Genomic DNA, 20,620 nt, shown 5'->3' with positions numbered 1-20,620 from the left:
AAATATATTAGGAATAGGCCATTATACTTTTGACAGGGGAGAGTTTGGGTAATAACCCCAACCCCCCCCCCCCAAAAAAAAAATCATGAACAAACAAACTGTGGATAGCAAACAATTACAAAGATAGTGTACCTCCCAAATCTTAAAATATTGTTGAGCAGCTTTTAAAGTTATTACTACTTAAAGTAGTCATAGCAAAAGTCCTGCCAAATATCAAACAACAACAAAAACAAGACCCCTCCTCCAAATCAAAATGGTCTATTCCTAATGGTGATTATATCACACTTCCATATAAATAAGACAGAAAAATTTAATCTTAATTAAAAAAATATTGGGACACTTTGCACCTTTGTGGTGCTGCTATCCTTCAACTGCCAAAGAGGTGGGTAGTTACTTTTACTGTTTGTGTATATATTACCAAATGCACTGGCCTAATGGTTAGCGCATTGCACTTTGGATTAAGCAGGCCAGGTTCAAGCGCTACCCAGAATCATTGTGTTGAGTTCTGGGGCAACCACACTTAACACTCGCAGTGCCTCTCTCCACCCAGAAGTTTAAATGGGTACTACTGACAACATAATACTGGGCGGTAACCTGCAATGCACTGGCATCCCATCCAGTAAGAGTTGCAATTACTACTGGTCACCTTCACACTATGGAAACTGGAATAAGCTCTGGCAGTGTGGGCCAGTTTCCCAATTAATCTAATTCCATTGAACAACGCAATGAAATTACATTATCTTCAAATTTCACCCACTTTCTCATTTACAATATTCTACAATATTCTGTAACAATGATCATGTTTCCTTTCCTCAAAAGATGTTCAAAGAAGCTCACATGTGCTGTTCTCAACAAAAGTCCACTAAGGCCCACCAAAAATGGTTCTATGTTCTCCTTGAATCTGTGTGATAACCAGCCATCATCCACAATCAGAGCTGTCTGCTTCAGCAAAGACACGTTCCCCAATTTTGAAACAAATGTAACATATGATCTTGAATCATTCAAGCTCAAGAAAGCATTTGGCAATTCAAGCTCCCTGGAACTACTACTTGACCGCGACACCAAAGTTTCCACTGCAACATCACAACTAACAGTAGCAGACCATACTTTCAACATCTCCCAGATCCTAAGAAATGAAACTGAGAACATCCGATTTATCAACCTGAAAGCAAGAGTAACAAGTATTGGGGATCCAATCTTGGTCGGCACATTCCCCGACAACAAGACAAAGAGAACCATTTATCTGGCAGACAATACAGGGCACATTGAACTTGTTTTGTGGAGAGAACGAGCAGAAAACATAGAATTTGGTAAAGGCGATGTCCTTAGTCTACAAAATGTAGTGTTGTCCACCTTCAATAACCAACTCAGCGTCACATCAAGTTTTGAGACTGTCATTACAACACTAAATGAAGAAATGACAGTAGCCTCAACACAGCATCCACTGCCCAAATCCAATGTCGTCTCTTTGGAGACCTTCATTGTCGCTATCAAAGAATTTATCTGCACATACACCTGCATTGACTGCAGGAAACAGATCGACCCAGGAGCGTACATGGAGAGTCCAACAATAACATGTCCAACATGTTCGACCATGTTCTTAAAAGAAAGCACACAGCTAAGTAACCACTGTATGGTCCGCCTAAACAACAAGCAATGGTTTTCAGCAAATACAGGAGTAAGTATCTAAACTGTACACTGTACAAGCATGCATTCCTTACTTTAAAAACGTTTCAATAATGATTTCATTTACCACCCTCCTTCCAATAAGCACCCCTATTGTAGAAGCGCTTCCCCTCGACTATCGTCTTGTTATTCCAATAAGTACCCCCTTCCAAGATGATTTATTACCATACACTGACTGTCACCAGATTATGATATATAACAAGAACCATTTCAGTTCATTCCTCAATCCCAACATTTTATTAATTTTCAGGTCATTCAGCATCTCTTTAATTGGCAAACTCCCAAAATAAAGCCCACAGAGCAAGATGTCATCAACCTTCTCAATACAAAGTACATCTTACGACTGGATCTGGACAGAAAAGTAATTGAACATGCTACACCAGCTAAAGAAACACAAGGTGATTCCCAAGAACAAGAGTCACCATCAAAGAAAGTAAAAACACAGTAAAAGACTTGGAGTGACAAGACACTTAGTGGCCTCATAAACTCTTTATTGTTGTCTTAAGTGAGACAACCTTCACAAAAATGACAAAATCACTTTGAAAAATTGTTGCAAAAACAAAGTACTACTGTGTTCTAGTTAATGTTTTACCATGTTTTAGTTCTTGCTGTGTCAGAAATTTAAAACTCTGATGGTGGAACCTTCACACAGTCACAAGATCACTTTGAAAAGTACCACCATGTTGTAGTTAATGTTTAGCATGCTTTACATAATGTTGGACCACACATTATGACATTTACAATACTGGTCTTAATAATTGTTGTTCCAAATACACAGTCACAAAATCATTTTCAAACATTGCCAAAACACAGTACTACCATGTACTAGTTAGTGTTTTAATATTAATATTTTGGTAAATGCTTGACTACGTTTTATCATGTTTTAGTTAATGTTGTACAAGAGATTTAAAGTGGAAAATAAGCCCATTTTATTTCCACCATACAAGAACAATATTAGCCTTCCTAATATTATTCTTATTATACCGTTCTTAGTTTTCGTAGAATCTGTTTCGTTGTTGTTCCCGGACAATTTTACATAGTTTCCTGCCTTCTACTTATCGCCATGTTAACTTATTTTCTATAAGGAAAATAAAACTGTTAGTTAATAATAAGAAAACATTTGTATTTTATTAGGGGAATGCAGGGAAAGAAACACTAACAATTATGCAGCTTTTGTAATTACCTTCACAACCTAAACCTAAAACAGAGTGGTTCATGGTTTGGCGCATGTGCACCCTCATTAGATTTATGGATTGAAAAACCCCTAGTCAGATGTACTTCAGTAATCACATATTATAATTAGTCCAAACCAAACATTTCCTTTACCATATTGAAAACTCAAAATGCAATTATACGTGTATCATAAAGCCAGCACTTTGCTCAGCTATCTGAACCACACCAGTTCATCACAGGTAAACCCCCGCCCCACCCACCCATTTATAATCCAGAACAGGAAGAGCCAAATATAAGAGCCCAACAAGAAAAAAAAAGTTATCTTCCAATTCCAACCCAAATCCTAAAATAGCCCAACTGAATGCCCAACAGCCCATTGTTTATTCTAAAGCATACATAAATATCATTTTGGCATAAATCAACCCCCCAACATCGATCTCAAACGCGAAACCTACATACCCCTAAAAATGGCCGGAGTGTACGCCCAACAGGCGTCTTGTTGATCATGAAATATTCTTTATAATACTTGGTTTTACTTAGTTTGAGTAGATGATTTAATTTGTTTCGATAACACTTAAATTTGGTATTGCTGTAACATGTACGTGTTTTCAGATAGTGCCTGTACAACCTACTTTTAATAATAGATACCTTTAATCCCGGAGTAATCCAGGGCTTTGTTTGGAATTTGGATTCCTTTCGGGTGAGTGGCTTTAAGGGTAAATGATTATTAATGATATTACTTACTTTCATATAAAACTTATCAAACATTTCAGTAGTATCTGATAGTCCATGAAATCAATTAGACCAGTCAATGGATCTAAATTCACTTAATAAAGCTTCTTCATTATAATTAGAATAATCTTGTCTAAAGCTTTTCTCTTTATGTATTGAAAAAGCAAAACTCTCAATGATGAGAAAATTAGGCAAATGGTCTGTTAGATCATGTAATAAATTCCCACTGACTGTTTGATAATCAATAGAATTAAAGAATATATTATCAATCAGTGTAGTGGAATGATTGGTAATTCTTGTTGGTTTCAGTATGTGGAGCTCTAGAAAAAAAGAACCCAGAGTATTAGTAAAATCCTCTGTTAAGGGATGTTTATTGAAGTTCAAATGATTAATATTAAAGTCGCCAGATATTAAGCAGAGTTTCCTCTCGATTGATTTTGCCACTAACCGAGTAAAACTTATTTAGAAACATTTCAAGATTGGAGGAAGGATGTCAGTATACTACACCACATATCATATTGCTGTTTAAGTCACTCTCAATTTCAACTCATAACATCTCACTTTCATCAGTGCTAGAAGTAAGGTCATGTCTAACACTATTGAATACCTTTTTATTATACATACCAACTCCACCTTCCCTTTGTGTAGTGGGTTGAGGGAGGAGTGAATAACCAGGCAGATCAAGATTAGAGATTTGTTCATTAGATCTATTAATCCATGTCTCCGACAGACTTATAATGTTGAAAGGACAATTCAAATCATTAAGGAACTGTTCTAGGTTATCAAAGTTTGCCTGGATACTTCTTATAGTACAACTGAGTGAAAATGCCTTGTTTGAGCAACTATTAATTTCAGGTGAACAGTGAAATTTATGTATATCAAAATAATTAAAATTAACTTTGGAAGGTGTGTTGGATTCAGAGTCAGAATTAGATAAGTGTGGAATATTACCAATATTAGACATAGTCTGTAGCACTGGTAAATCTTCCAGAATAGCATTTACACTATTCTTCGAGCACAAGCAGCTAAAATTGGAATTATAGGACAGCTTAACAAGCTCATTATCTTCAATTGAGTGAAATGGAAAAGTTGACTGGCTGCATATCTGGCAGGTCCACCCAAGGCTACTGGACGTAAAGTACTTGTAATCAGCTAGAGTAAGGGATGTGCAATTAAAGTGATAACAAAGATTACACAGACTACATATCAATTTCCTCCTGTTACTCCTAATTAACTTATTACAGATAGCAAATCGGTATCTACCAGTATCTAGTCTTAACTTTCCTGCACTTAGTTTGGCGAGGCAGATATTTCAGTAGTTGTTGAACTGGTTGATTCAGATGTTGGTCGTCGTGGTTGCAGTTTTTCCAAATCCCCAACTGATGTAATACGTGACGCTAGTGTGTGCTCATTACGCCTCAAATATATCACTCTAGAATATGTCCAGATAAACTTGTAGTTCTGTTCCTTGCAAAACTTGAGGCAGTTCAACAGCTTTCTTTTCGCTTCTGTTAGGCTTTCTTGGATAAAGATGTTGTTCTCACCATAGCACCCCAGGCCAATGTCGCTAATATTATAGCTTTTCAACTTTGGTCTAGCTTTGTAGAAACGGTCCCGAATCCTTCGATTGGTAAATTTGACCACTTTGGCGGGATGTCGAATTGGAGTAGACCCTGATTCTCCATTGTTAGATAAAGGAATCCTATGGCTGGTCGAGATATCTGTATCATCAATATTGACCTCAATCAAGGCTCCAATTTTCTTAAAATCACGAAGAAAATTGACTATAAAAGTAAAATTAACAGAGCTAAGAAATACATGCCATGCTTGCATGACAACCCACCTTCTTTACTCGTGTAAAGAAGGTTGCTGAATGTCAGACTTATCTGAAACAATATTGCCATAAAGACAGGTGTGAGCATTCTCCAGAAGAGTCACAGACAATATAGAATTTTCCCACTGCACTCATATTAATTTCTCAGCTGGCTCTTGAAATCAATGAACTTAAAATAATTAGTTATGTCACCAAACAACCACTCAACTGCTACTCAAACTTCACTCATTGCATGATTGTACAGGCCCATTTGCAGGGTGAAATGCATGTTTCTAAATGGGGCTTGGAGGTGAACTCCCAGTTGATACGCATGATCCCCATAAAGACAAAGAGGATCACCATTGTAAAAAGCTATTCTGGGCAAGTCACAAAGTACCCCAGTTTCCTGCAGCATCGCACTGTCATGCCATTTTCCCTCAAATGGGCCATGCAGGTTGGCTATTAAGCTCTTTGGTATAAGCACACTTTGAAATTTGATCAAATGCAACCATTTATGCCCATTGTACATGACTCTGGTTTTCCTGTGGTCATGCGATTCCATGCACAGTACCATCAATGAAGCCAAAACAATTACTGAGCAGGGCACGATGGTGACGATCATAAATAAAATTTATAATTCTATTACAAATGGGACAGAGCTCGGTTGGATTTCTCCCGAAATGAGGCACCATGTCTGTATAGTGGCAAGGATAGGACAATCTTTTCAGCAACACACAAAGTGCCTCCTTCCCACCACAAACTGTTTGCTGTTCAGATTATGTTTTCGAGGATACCAAGACATTCCATTCGTTTTGCGAATCTTAATTTGGTGTGACATGACATCGCTCCATGTTTCTGCATCAAATTTGGGGAATTTCCAGTATGGAAAAATAGCTTTCGAGGAATAAGCATCATAAAGAAGGACAAACTCATCATTGTCTATTAAATCATACACATTAACCGTTACCAAAGCATCGCGGACTGCTCTTAAGCCACTGCCAGCCATAAATAAATATAATCCGAGATGAAACTCAAGACATAGCGTACAGCGATAGCTAGATGACGAGAGCGGCACACAAGCATGAGGAGAGCTTCCCAAATCTCTGCACAAATCTCACAAAAGCTTATTATTTTAATTGGCATTCAAAACAGAAATCTCATTCTACTGACTTAGACTAAATTGAAATAAATTACCACTTCAGGTGGAACGAAAAGAACTTTCATGTTTTCTATACTGTTTGTAAGAAATACCTTAGGTATTTGTCTCCATGATCCATGGAAAAACCGCGGTATCATCCTTCTTCCCACTTGTTTTCTTGTATACAGAGAAACTAATTACATTGTCCTTAAGTTAAGCTGTCTAGGAAACCAACATCGTACAATGAAAATAATGCACAAATGTTGGCAAACGAATATTTCGTAGCATCGGCTTACTTGCTAAATCAGTCTTGAAACACGATGTGATGGTGTCCTTGACCCAGTTTCTTACAGGCATGTTTTGCTGCACGCACCGTTGTCAAGAAGTCCCCGTTGTCATTTTTTTTTTGTTTTTTTTTTAAATCTTTATTGAAACAAATTGATATTAATACAGCAAATTAGTTACTTAACTACATAATTACAATAACAGCTAATATTACTAATACTAATAATATAATACAACTAATTAGTACTAATAATACTACTACAACTAATGTTATTACAACACTAAAAACACCAATATCACTAACAATAGACGGTAACCAAAAAAAAAATTCCAACAAACTATAACTAAATATTTACAAAATATAATGTAAATAACATATTAATTAGTGTTACATAGGTCAACATACAGAAAGTGAATGCATATTAACACCTTTAAATAATTAAGCTTTTACAAGAGGCGACACTATCCATTTAGCTTCAAAGAAATCCTTTGTTTTTTACTATGCAGACTTATATATTTTTCCGTTTCATATTTTACAGCAATTTTCTTTTTAAATCCATATATATTTGGAAGAATTTGACTTCTTCTACAATCCCATAAGTACAATTTCCCAATTATAATTAGATAGTTTAGCAGCTTAGCAAAAGGGGAGTTTTGTGGTATCATTCCAACTAAAACATCTTGCAACGAAAGTCGAATGTTTTCCTTTAAGAGTTGGTGCTAGAATACTTCGAAGTCACGCCAGAAATCTATCGAGTAAGGACAGAGATACAGGAAGTGATATAGCGTTTCTGGTTCAGATGAACAAAATGAGCACGAGTCATTCATTTTAAAGCCAATTTTGTAAAGTTTAGCATTAGTGTAAAGAATGGAGTTAAGAATTTTGTATTGACATGCCTTAACATATGCTTCAAGGGCAACACTATGCGGCATCGTAAAAATGTTTAACTTCCTCGAGTGTAAAATGAAATTCATTTTGCAGCTTGTTTACAATAGTTGGAAGAAGAGCCTTTCTGCTTACAAGTAAAGTATAATAGTCTTTAGATTTCTTCTTTGTCACATCAAATATATTTTCGTCAATTTTTAGAGAAAGTTCACCTGTTGTTGATTTATGAGTACTATTTTTTAAAATGGAAGGAATGGAGTGTCGAAGACCAGCCCAAACTAAAAAATTAGTTTTTGAAATCCTGTTAGAAACTAGGGAAAAGGAATCTTTGTTATTTAAATCAAAGGATAGATCACTGATATGAACTACACCAGCTTTGAAATAGCTTTTATAATAAACTGTTAAACTATTATTAATGAGTATTTGTTTGTTATTCCAAAGAATATAATGCCAGTTTTTTTCTGCACAGAACATATCTCTAAATTCTGACCACCACTGCAGTAGTTCTAGATAGAATAGAGAAATATTCAGTGGAAGGATGCTAACATCATAGTTGCAATGAAACAAGAAAAGGCTGCCAAAGCGTTCTAGGTGATATGTCAGATACCTTTTCCAGGTGCCATCATTTGAGCTAACTATTCGTTTTAGCCATGCCAATCGAAGCGATATTATCATGCTATCAAAATCAATCATCTTTAATCCTCCGTTGGAGTGTTCATTTATTGCCGATCTACGTGTGACTTTATCAGGACCATTCCATAAGAATTGAAATAATAACTGGTTTAACTGACTTACAAATTCTTGTGGGGTAGGTATTAAAGATGACACATAAACAAATTTCGGGATTAATAGAGATTTGATAAGTGTAATTTTGCCATAAATAGAAAGACCTCTTGAGGACCAAATTCTAGTCAGGTTTTTAATACTGTCTAATCTTTCTATGAAATTCTTTTCAATAAGCAATTTTTGATCATACGTGTAATAAATTCCTAGAGCCTTTATCGGTTCGTTAGGCCATTTAATCCCAAAAGGCTGTGCTTTGCAGTTCCTTGAAGAACCTATCCACATAGCTTCCATTTTGAAACAATTAATCTGTAAGCCAGAGACAATCTTGAAATCATCTAATAGCCTAAAAAGAGCAGTAGCAGAGCTTGGGTCGGCAAGTATTGCTGTCGTATCATCTGCATATTGAAGAATTTTTGTCTCCTCACTCCCAATAGAGATACCTTTTATATCTTTATTTTGTCGAATCGCAATTGCTAATGTTTCTATAGTAACTACAAAGAGGTAAGGAGAGAGCGGGTCCCCCTGTCGTACCCCACGTTCAAGCTTAAAGTATTCAGATGAAAGTCCGTTGTTTATCACACAGCTTTGTATGTTTCTGTAGAACGTTTTAACCCAATGGATGAAATTAGGGCCAAAATTGAAGGATTTCAAACAATAGAGAAGAAAATCCCATTCTACGCTATCAAATGCCTTTTCAAAATAAATAAATATCAATAGTCCCGGAATACTTTCTTTTGCAGTGAAATCCATAATATCAAAAACTGATCTAATTGTTTCGCCGATATATCGGTCTTTCACGTATCCAGTTTGGTTATGGTGTATAATGTTTGGAAGAACATTTTTAATTCTTGTGGCAATCACCTTAGACATAACTTTTGTGTCAACGTTTACGAGAGAGATTGGACGCCAGTTCTCAATATAAGAACGATCTTTTCCTTTTTTTTCTATTAGAGTAATTACCACTTGTTTTTGAGAACAAGACATTTCACCTTTTTCAAAGCTTTCGTTCACGCATTTAAGAAAAGGATTGCTTATTAAAGGCCAGAACAATTTGTAGAATTCTATAGGAATTCCGTCATTCCCGGGAGTTTTGTTGGTTTGAAAACTTTCGAGGATATTGTAACATTCCTCAACTGAAATTTTGCCTTCGCAGGTTCACATTTGTTCTTCGGTTAATTGAGGAATATTCAAATTCTCTGAGAAACTTTACAATGTTCTGACGGTTTTCCGCATCACTATTTGAACTTTTGTATAGCTCTCGATAAAATTGTTTTTGTTCTTGAAGAATGCCAAAAGGATCTGTCTTTACGACGCCGCTGATGACTAGTTTCCTTATATGCTTTTTTACATGATTTCTTTTTTCTAAGTTTAGGAAATATTTGGTACTTTTCTTGCCGTGTTCATGCCAATGTGCTCGGGCACGGATTATTATTCCGTTGACTTTTTCATCATAAAATGATTCGAGCTTATCCTTAGCCGCTGTTTCGCTTCAGTATATTCTTTTTCAAGTTTTGATCCTCTTTTGTTTCTCTCCTTTGCCTTCTTTTTGGAGTATGTTATAGCATGAGCTCTTATGTTATATTTTATCCAGTCCCAAATATTACAGAGGTCGGAAAGTTCTTTTCGGCCTTCCGCGATCCAAATTGGTACCATTTTTGTAAGGTCATCAATGTACTCATCATCCTCCAATATGGAGGTGTTCATCTTCCAGAACCCAGGACCTTAGCCTCTTTGTCCACGTTCCCAAATTCTAAATAGATAGCAGAATGGTCAGTTCTGATGGCGGGGATTATATTTGTGGCTTTGACCCAGTCATGTAAATTGTTAGAAATCAACCAATAATCAAGGCAACAGAATATCGGCGGAGATCATTGACTCCAGGTAAAACTTTTAGTTTGCGGGTTTTTAACTCTCCATATATCTACAAGATCTAGTTGACTTTAGACATCATTGATGCAATTTATCACAAATTTCCTAGGCGTCATTATGCCCCCTTTTTTGTCCAGTGTAGGATTCAGAGGACAATTGAAATCACCTCCAATCATAATATTTTCTTCTGAATCTAAATTTTCGGTTTGCAGCTTAGTTAACACATTTTTGAGGAATTTAATGATGTCTTCGTCTTTGTTTGGTGCATAAATGTTTACAAGAACATACATTTTATCTTTGATAGCGGCTTTAACAACGATGTACCTCCCCGATGTATCTACAATTTGAGAGTGAATAACGCAATCAAGACCTTTTTTGATTAAGATTGCAACACCTCGAGAGTTTGAGCTCGAGTTTGAGTTTGAGTTTGAGCTTGAGTTTGAGCTTATTTGGGAGCAAATAAGTTCTGCACCCCATTCGTTTTTTCATTTTAACTGTGTTGACAATGTCGAATGAGTTTCTTGGAGGAATATTATATCAGAGTTTCGTTTTCAACAGAACATGAAAATTGTTCGCCTTTTTCTGAAATTGCTTAGCCCCTTCGCATTGAGAGAAAGTAGATTAAGAGAGTGATCGGTCATTAGAGCTGAATTGGGGAAGTGGTATTATAGAAGAAGTCATAATACGAAATTGATATCGATGGTATAGCAGAGTGCAAGAAAATATAGTGCACATAAACCGATAATATCGCCCTAAAACAAATTATTAATCTACAGAAAAACATACAGTAACATATAAAGTGAGAAGTTTCCGGAGCAATCATATTTTTAGTTAAACAAGGAGGGTTAAATAATTTAGCACTTATTACACACATAGACCTTAAACTAAACTTATTGATGTGCTGTTGCGCTGCGACCGCTTTGGCTTTGGTTTCCGCTGTTTCCTGTATCCATAATGAGACCGTAGTATGGGAGATTGGTTGTTTCTTCACCTCTGTAGATTTGCCCGTTTATAATTAGCTTGTCAACTTTGAAATAGGCTGTTTGCTTTCTCTGTTTGGCCTTTTTCAAGATGGGATATAACATTCTCTGTATTTCATCAATTTCCCGGGGGAAATCATTTGCGATTGAAATGTTTGTGTTTTTCAAGTTTTTAACAAAAGACCAAACATACTCCTTGTCTTGAAAGAAGCTAAATTTAGCTATAATAGGCTTTGGTTTAGAGTTCTGTCCTTGATTGGTATTCTTCTTAGTAGGGATGCGGTGAACGCGTTCGAAACAAATCTGTTCGATATCTTCCTCTGGGATCTTAAGTTTATCGTGCATCACTATTTTCAATTGATCTTCAGCAGAAGTAGACTCACCTCTTCCTTCTGGAACATTAAACACTTTTAGATTTTCACGCCTTGTGTATGCTTCTAACTTGATGTTGCGGCACTCAAGATGTTTTATTTTAGCACTGAGGTCTTCCAGATTCTTTGCGTGGGTTTCCAGTGTTGCACACGTGGTGGTTGAAGATGAATTTAGGTCGTCGATGTCGGCTTCAGCGGTGTTCAGGCTTTCTTGTAAACTTTTATTTTTTTTCCAATTCTGCCACTCTACCTTGCATAGCCTCTAACTCGCCGAGTCTTGTTAGCACTTTGTCGAGCTTTCCACTGACTTCATCTAGTTTGTAAAAGCCCCACAACAATGGCCGTCGGCTTCGTCGAACGCATCTTCCCCGTCAGTCTGTGAGCCGCTCTCCCTTAACCGTTTACAACTATCGGCTCGGGCGTCTTCTTTTCCCATGCTACTTAAGCGAATGAAAGCCAAGCAGCCTTCATTGACTACATTATTTTACAAGTTTTGAATTTCTTCTAAAGGAGCTAGCAAGAACACGTCCGCCTTCGGCGAAGGCCAGGTTACACTTCCATCTCCGTTGTCATTGCTAAATCACTCGTGTGTTTTGAAGGACACCTTAGACCAATTGGCAGAGTTCCTTTTGCATGATGACTTGTCACCACCTTCATCATGCCAGAGTGCCCCAGTGTGCTACTGGCAAAGCTCAATAAAAGAGTTAATCCAACAGTACCTTTTGGAGTTCCCAGGAGGTGTGAAACAGTGTTATATCTATGGGCACATCCCAAAGAACTTCTGCCGCAATACCATGATTGCTGGTCTTTCCAATTTGTGTGAAGATTATGGATATGCCAATTCTGCGAGTCTAAAGGATCTTGTTCAGTAAGTGGGAGCTGATTGTCAGCAACATGAACTTCGTGGCACTCTAAAGAAGATAACAATTATTCAAAGATACCTCAAGACAAAATTTTCACATGAGGTAATTTTTTGTATTTAAGTGGCAGTCCCGCTAAAAGCGGTCCACTCGACTTCGGGACCAAATATAATTTTCCTTCATTTTTTGTCCGTGAAAAGGGTTTGACACATATATAAAAGCAATTTATTATTTCCCAATTCCTTATGTTTGCTTTGCTACGAACCAAAATTGAATTTTGGCTGAACTGAGGTTGCCGACCGTGATCAGAAAGATGAAATTCACCGATTTTGTGAAGCGTGCTACGTCGCCTAAACTGCAGCTCACGGAATTTCGTTTTCATATGAATTTTAAGGTACATTCATTACTTTGACTGACGAAATATGGAAACTTTTCAAAAAATTCTAAGCTTGCCAGCGAGGCTGGAAGACAGCCTACTCCGAGGCCTTTGATCACCTACTAAAATTTAGCCAAATTTGACGGGGAAAATCTCAAAAGTTGGGTCTAAATGAAGCCTAAAAAGCACATCACAGTAAATTTCATACCTTAATAAACCGTTCTATAAGTTCAAACCGGTGGGTATCTCCTTGGATTGCACGCGAGAACAGACTAAAATCTGCCACAGTCAGTGTGTGTACATAGCTATCACTTGTGTCAAAGCTCATTTGCATAACCCTAGCACCCGGTGAAAATACATCTTCCGTTCAGGTTCGTTTGTTGACCTTCTGAGTAGTGGCAAATAGCTTCCTTGAATACTTGTGTACACTCCAGATCCAGTTTTGAGGTGAAGGGTTGCGTTAAAGTAGATCAATTCTCAAGACTTGCGAGACTCCAAAAGTAAATAATGGCACCGGTCTGCAGAAATTAACCGTAGCCGTCGTCCTGAAGAAAAGAACTGTATGTAGGTAATATGGTCGTCTTAACAAAATTGGTGATGCCATTATTTAACAGACGCAACGAAAAGCCCAAAGGTCCCATTGTAGTGGTCTAGGGAACCAGCCTAAAATCGTAGCAGAAGGAAAAAAACCAAAGAACCAAATCATCGCCCTGTCACCCCAGGAGAAATCGATCAATGCTTGTGGCTTGCAATAATGCCCACCAGCACCGACGGGGCTGGATATCCAGCACGATTATCGTGAAGAGGTGCTGATAATGCTGGTCAATAAAGAAATGGAGGAGCAGACCAATAAGCACAAAGGGGGGAAAACAAAGGCTTTCCCTGATAGACAACTGTTGCACAAACACGTTGATGCTGGATGACTCAGGGGTGTGGCATGGCGTGAAATGTGGTAGACAATTACCAAGCTGATCACAGCAGCAGTTACTGTCGAGCGACATAAGATCAAAGGTATGAGGTCCAAACATTCTCTGGGCACGGGACCATGTTTCCTCAGAAAGGTTACAATCGAGGTCTGAATGTCGATGCAGGGAAGCGGTGGCTGGGTTCCCAGCCGAAGGAACGTATTGAATGTCGATCAAAAAGTTGAACTCTTTGCTGCATTGCAAAATAGCCTTAATCACGTCATTTATCTTGGAGTTACTTCCACCCTTGCTCTGCCATGACCCCAACAGAGCTGTGCTATCCATGTGAGCATCAATGTGGAAATTCCGAATCCTTGGGTGGTTTAGGTGCCTGCGGAGGGTTATCAACGCATCCTCCATGCTGCTGCGTGCTTTCTCGTCTTGCGAGGCTTTCAACTTCTTCTCAAGAGATTGAACACGATTGACTGGCTGAGAAACAAGAAGGAACACAGGGAATGAAAATCACATCTGCCGTGCAGCTGACCACAACAGAACAAGAACATAGCCAAACCTAAAATAACCCGGGAAAAGAATGGGTCAAAACTCGCCACAATCAACCCCCCATTCCTTATAGAAACGCCTCCTGTGTTCCCACTTCAAACCCTGCGCCTATCTTTTGCTAACCTTCAACGTTACAACTCCCGAGATTTACACTTTCCTCCTCAACATGATTTTTCGCCCCACTCTATCCTCCCTTGAACACTCTCAATTCCTTTAAAATCCTTATTGCCCTGTCAAAGCCCCTCATCCATTTCCCATTCTATTCCATTCTGATCTTTATCACTTTCCACTTCACCAATTTCTACTTGTCATCAATTTACCCTTTCTTCAATTTCTTTGCTTTCCCTTTATTTCCTCTCCGTCTTCCTGGCTTCTTATCATATTCTTCGCTCCCCTCATTCCTTTCTTTCCTCCTTCTTTGTTTTATTATTTTTTTTCGTTTTAGCGCTCAAAGGCGCTTCTCTCCCTTTTCCTTACTTTTCATTTCTTTCTCTTTTCCCTTAATGCCATCCATAAAAGCTTTAAAGGCATTTCCACTTCTCCTGTCTTCTTTTTTTCTTTCTCTACCTCTTTTTTTTGGCCATTTAAAAGCGCACGTCCTAAAAGCGCTTGTGCTTCTCTCTTTCCTTCCATCTTTTACCTTTTTTTCTTTCCTTTTTCTTTTTTCTTTTTTTGCGCCGTCCAAAAAGCGCAGAGAACATATACACGCCTAAAAGCACTTCCACTCTTTTCTCTTTCCTCCCTCTCTGTCCTTGTTTTTTTACTCTTAATATCATCTCCCTGGCTCCACAACATACCTAAATAATCGTCCTTTACCCAGAAGGGACTTTCCGATAAAACAAAACAAAGTGTAACAAACAGACAATAACATAAATTGCCATGCAGAACAAAGGGGCATAGCGACACCGAGAACAATATAACTAGGACAATGTGCTAATGAAATGGGTGGAGACAGCAAAAAAGCACTGAGAACATACACAGGCCCAAAAGGACGTGCAAACAACTGTGGAGGGAAAACAAACAAGGAAAAAACAATATGTGCATAATGAGAAAACAAACCTAAATGGAGTGCCGTGATAACAAAGGAGAAAAACTCCCCGTAGACCAAAATTAAAACACAACATAAAACTACACGAAGAAAATATAACAAGGTAGAAAATAAAACAAAAGAGCAAAAGCAAAGCCCACATGAAACGGCAAATGACCAAGATGCAAACGAACGCCATCCTGGCAAATTAGCCTAAACTGGGCAATGAAACATAGAGGAACGAAACCAACGCAAACAAATAAAGACAATGCAACCAATCGGGGAAAACGCTGGCAAAGAATGCGAAGCACAGGATGCAAAACACAAGGAATAAGTGAAGCAATTACCTCATTTTCTACCACTGGTTCGGCGGCTTCAGTAGGTGGAACAGCTGGTTCTGCAGCGACCGGGTTGTCTGCTGGTTCAGGGCCACAGGAGAGGTGGCAAAACAGGTTCAGCCATAACTGAAGAAAACAGGGCCTACTGACACACAAGCAAAGAACAGTAGGTTGGTGGCAGTGACCACGAAGAATAGAATGAAAAGCGTCTTCCCACGGCAATCTCGTCAAACTGCAAGATCTCGCACTGCGCGGCCAGATTTTATGTTCAATACGAGGATTAGGGAAGCCTTGTGTGGCTTCATGACTACAGGAGACCCATCAAGTCTACCTATGATTCAAAATGCATATCACCACATAGTTTAAACCAATTGCTTTAATAAAAATTTAGGTTAAAGACTTTCCAAAGGCATTGAACTCCATGCAAAGACAATTCAAACGACTTTTACCAATGCTTTTAGCAGCGTATAAAAATGTTTCAAATGGTTTCTTTGATGCTTTGAACAGCTAACAGTTGTTTCAAGCTTCTAATGATTTTGTAAACCCTTTTAATGGCGAAAGAATGGTAGAGAAATGTTTTGAAGCACTTAAAGGTTAGTCGTTACTGTACGACTTCCTGTGAAAGGTCACATGTTGTTTAAGAAACCTAAAAAGCCTGCTTTTACTCTACTCACCTGGTCAAGCTTTTGTTAGTATGCAAAGAGCACCTCGATGTACTCCTTAACTTTTGCCTCATTTACTTTGAGCTAATCAATAGCAAGATAATCAATCTTGTTTTATATAAGTTGTTAAAACTATTTCAGCCTGTAAAGAAGTCTTGTTTTGATAATTATTTAAATAAAACGTACCAGGCTTGGAAATTATTACTCGAAATTGGGCCAACTTTCAATTTGGCGGCGCGTGACCTGGGGTGAAGTTTTACTAAATCCAAGATGGCGGATAGCTCTGAACCCACCGAGGAGGAACTAATATTTTCATTAAAAGAAGCCCTTAAGCATAGCAACTCAGCATTTGAGCGAAGAATTTCGAATGGGCGTAAATCAAGGGATCTAGATGTCACATTCAACCGGCTAAACAAGATTGCTGAATTAGCTGTGAAAGGAAACTTTGGAGCAATTTGAGAGCGACCTAAATATAAACTTGGTGAACTGTATCCAATGCTACAGCATTGTATGATTTGGGCGAAATGTGGCATTGATTGCCAGCTATCGCCAAGGATGAGTAAAGTGCACCTGTGGATGGTCGTTTTTGATCTCCCTGTGGCACAACAGGTTTTTAACATTTTACATAAGGACATTCTTGGTCTAACAAGGTATGGTTTAGAAGTAGAAGAGAAGCCAGGTTCTGTAACAATTACTTTTCCAGCCTGAGAAGACTATGTCATTTGTTTGACAAATTTATCGACTCTGGTGGATTTATCTATCATCTTGGCAAAGGAAAGGGACAAGCCAAACTCATTGTCAGCCAAGAAAAAAAAGGAGTGATGATCTACAATGCAAAAGCAGAGTGGTGGCAAGCAAAATTTTAATGTGGCTATTGGAATTCGTTTGGTATCAGCCAACACTAAATACAGAAATTCACCAGTTTATTTTGGCAATTGAAATTGCTTAACTGTTGCGTTAAATGGTCTGAGCTACACAGAGAAAAGACACCTGTAAAACAAGGAAATAGTAAAACAATATCAAATAGTAGTATTCAATCTGGATGTTTTAATGCCTCCACATGATCATAAGCTTAAATAAGGCAAACCACTACTATAAGCACTGAAACTGATAAACTTATAATGGTTACGAGCAATATGTAGACAGAGAAAACTTCTGATATATTATGACATAAAGTTACAGTTGATAATTAAAGCTATATTTTCCTCAACTCAAATATAAACACAAAAGACGAAAACATCAGTTATGTTAATTCTCAAGCAGCAGAGGTATAACTTTAGCCAAGGGCAGACTTAGAAGGCTTCTGAAAATGCACACAATGTTCTGAGGATTAACTCATGGCAATTTCATACTTTAGGCCCTCCTTGGTAAGAGCATTCCCCCCTTTACTGACTTTGTTATTTCAGCCATGTATTATACAGATCATATATACATTGAGCTTTTATATTAACTTCTAAATGTTTTGCCTCCAGGTGATTGACTTAAATGAGGTAGAACTACTATTGTAAGCAATGAAACTGAACTCTACGGTTATGAGCAGTATGTAAACAGAGAAAACTTTGGGTTCAATATAATCAGTTACAGTTAAATATAAACTTACATTTTCCTCAACTCCTTGTTCATGAAAATCTTACAAGGCATGAAAAAGAAAACAGTTGTTTTATTAATCTTTAAAGAGCTGGGGTTCATTGTGAGTCAAAACACAATTAAGCTTAGAATGCTTCTCAAAATACACTCAATGTTTGGAGGATTAACTCATGACATATGCTTAAGGCACTCTTGGGTGGGCTTTCCCTCCTTTACTGACCTTGTTACATCAGCCATGAATGGATGACTGCAGTAGTAGCATTTTTCATTGCATTGAGCCTTATGAAAACCACAATAACAGTGATGCTCTGGATCTGTGATCACATGACGGGGAATAAGGCTGTCCTTTGTCTGGTGATAGGTCAAGAGGGAGGGCTGATGAATAGGCAGCCAAAGTTTACTGATGTAGTCATGTCGGAACACTTGGTGCCAGCGGTCCTTGAAAAGACTGTTTTTTGCATTACTAGCAATCTGCATGTGCTTTGCCTCCCTTCCCTGCATTGTGTTTATACCAAGGCCAGTTCCATATTTATCAAACATCCACTGAGTATGAACTGGAACAAGTTGACCAATACTCCAGACTCCAGTGCATGAAACTTTGTCAGAGAAAAGGACAACTGCTGTGAAGTAACATGGCTCATTTGTTGCAGCTCTTGGACAACTGTAGGAGTGATATGATACATAGAGAACCTTGAAATACAATCTCTCAACTTGATTGCTATGAATACAGTGCAGATCAGCTTCCTAATCAATTCAGGGTTTTCTGAATCCCCCTTGATTGCATCTACCAGAAACATGAAACCATGCAAGACAAGTTTAGAGTCTTTTCCAGTTAGTCTGTAGGAAAAGTCCTTATCTTTTGGCCTGTCTTCTAGGATGCATTTCCCCATTTGTTTCTTTAGGCGTCCAGCTTTGACATCAGACTCTAATGCTTTCAAGTATCTGAAAATTGCACTTTATGATGGTAGATCTGACAAACTGCTGATTTTGCCTGGATGTTACTCAATGAAATTGCCAAGGCTAAAAGCATTGACTGCAAATGTTGCACTCCATTATTTTTCAAATGGAGAGGCTCAACAACCTCTTTATCACAAAGAGTACCGATGAGAGGCTCAAATTCTTGTCTTGACTTCTTGCTTGCAATGAACTGAGTAACTTTACTTCTCTGGGTGGACTTTGCAAGGTTGGGAGAAATCTTATCCTTGAACTTTGACACCTGCTTAGCCATGTCCAGTCTTTGTTGGTATGGCCAAGGTTTCCACTTGCAATTTGGCATGTTTCCAAATTTGCCATTTAATGTGGTGCAATCTGCCTTTGATACATTGGCAAAACTTGAAAAATAACTGGCAGAATTGCTAAGGTCTCCACTAAGGAAACAAAGAAATTTCATGTCAGAGGGAACCAGTTCAAAGGAAAAAGTTATTTGCACCCCTGATATAGTATAGGCTTTCTTCTTGATTTCTTTAATTTGAGAGGCTAGCTGCTTCGTGAAAGGTCTAACAGCAGGGAAATTTTCATTTGGGCTGGCAACTCTTGCCCCCCACATTAAGGAAACTCACCAGCCAAGATACAGATTCATCCCATTTTCCAAATGGGGCACCACCTCCACCCACCGCTACTTTGAAAGCTCCCTTCTCACCAAACCAAATCAGCTTTTCACTCTCTTTTCTTATGGGATCTGTTTAAAAATAAAAAAATAAAATAAAAATAAAAATAATAAAATTTGCTTACAGTGAGGAGCATTGTTTCTAGATCTCTGTACACACCAGCAACTCTCTGTTCTTGGGGTAAAGTGGCACACAAGGTGTCTCTAACAGAAATTAGTTCCCCAATGTCAATTTGTGAAATATTTTGCATTAGGTGTTTGTAAGAAAGAGGTCTTGGAATTGGTATTCCAAAACCAAATGTTATTCTCTGTTTTGATGGAGTACCTGTTTTAGTGCTCTTCCCTGTGTGCCTCATGACAAGTGCAGACCTCCCTTGCATATATTTTACCTTTCCAATGACCCCTCCAGCATAGAGCAATGATAATGACCAAATAAAATTTTCTTTGCTTTCTCGTATTCTTGTGCCTCCTTCTTTATTTCCATCAGAGTGGCTTTTTTCATTTTTTTAGATGAGAGATACTTGGCCACATCACTTACTTTGCTATACTTAAGGACAGTGGAGACCATACCCTCTAGAGCAGGAACCCTGTCCTCTATACTGCCTCCATTGATCTCTGTTGCAGCAATTAAGGTTTCCAATTGCCTCCGCTGGGCACTTTGTCGAGGTAAGTTCAGTTTACCATCATTAGAAAGTTCAGAGGGATTCTTCTTGCGTACAGTGGAGGTGTTTTTTGAAATTACAAATGCACTTGAACATGGTTGAACTGGTGTTATCTCGAGCTGATTAATGCATTCTTGCACTTTCTCACTCTTTTCTCGAAGATGCTTATTTCTCTTTTTTAGAGCCGACAGCTTCTTACTTTTTGATAAATATTGATCATGGAGGTTACATTTTTCCCTTGACAACTCACCGAGTGGAAATCGGCTTCTTGCAGAACATTTAGGAGAACTCAACAAAGGTTTCTTCTTGCTTCCCAT

At 38.1% G+C, this 20,620-nt stretch overlaps 1 protein-coding gene and 1 pseudogene across 1 annotated transcript; one reads left to right on the top strand and one right to left on the bottom strand.

Annotated features, from left to right (window-relative positions):
- The first annotated feature begins 98 nt into the window (after positions 1 to 98).
- Positions 99 to 2,851, top strand: LOC149099481 (uncharacterized). Its single transcript, XM_089277249.1, has 2 exons — positions 99 to 1,678; positions 1,937 to 2,851. The coding sequence occupies exons 1-2, from the start codon at positions 794 to 796 to the stop codon at positions 2,132 to 2,134; spliced, it is 1,083 nt and encodes a 360-aa protein (XP_089133375.1). The 5' UTR covers positions 99 to 793; the 3' UTR covers positions 2,135 to 2,851.
- Positions 2,852 to 18,203: 15,352 nt separating this feature from the next.
- Positions 18,204 to 20,620, bottom strand: LOC149099480 (uncharacterized; annotated as a pseudogene).

This window comes from Orbicella faveolata, unplaced genomic scaffold (assembly GCF_042242905.1).
Source record: "Orbicella faveolata isolate gen_17 unplaced genomic scaffold, um_ofav_v1 contig_46, whole genome shotgun sequence".
NCBI classification, from domain to species: domain Eukaryota; kingdom Metazoa; phylum Cnidaria; class Anthozoa; order Scleractinia; family Merulinidae; genus Orbicella; species Orbicella faveolata.
Note: the sequence above shows the minus strand (reverse complement) of the source record. Positions and strands in the feature narration are given on the sequence as shown.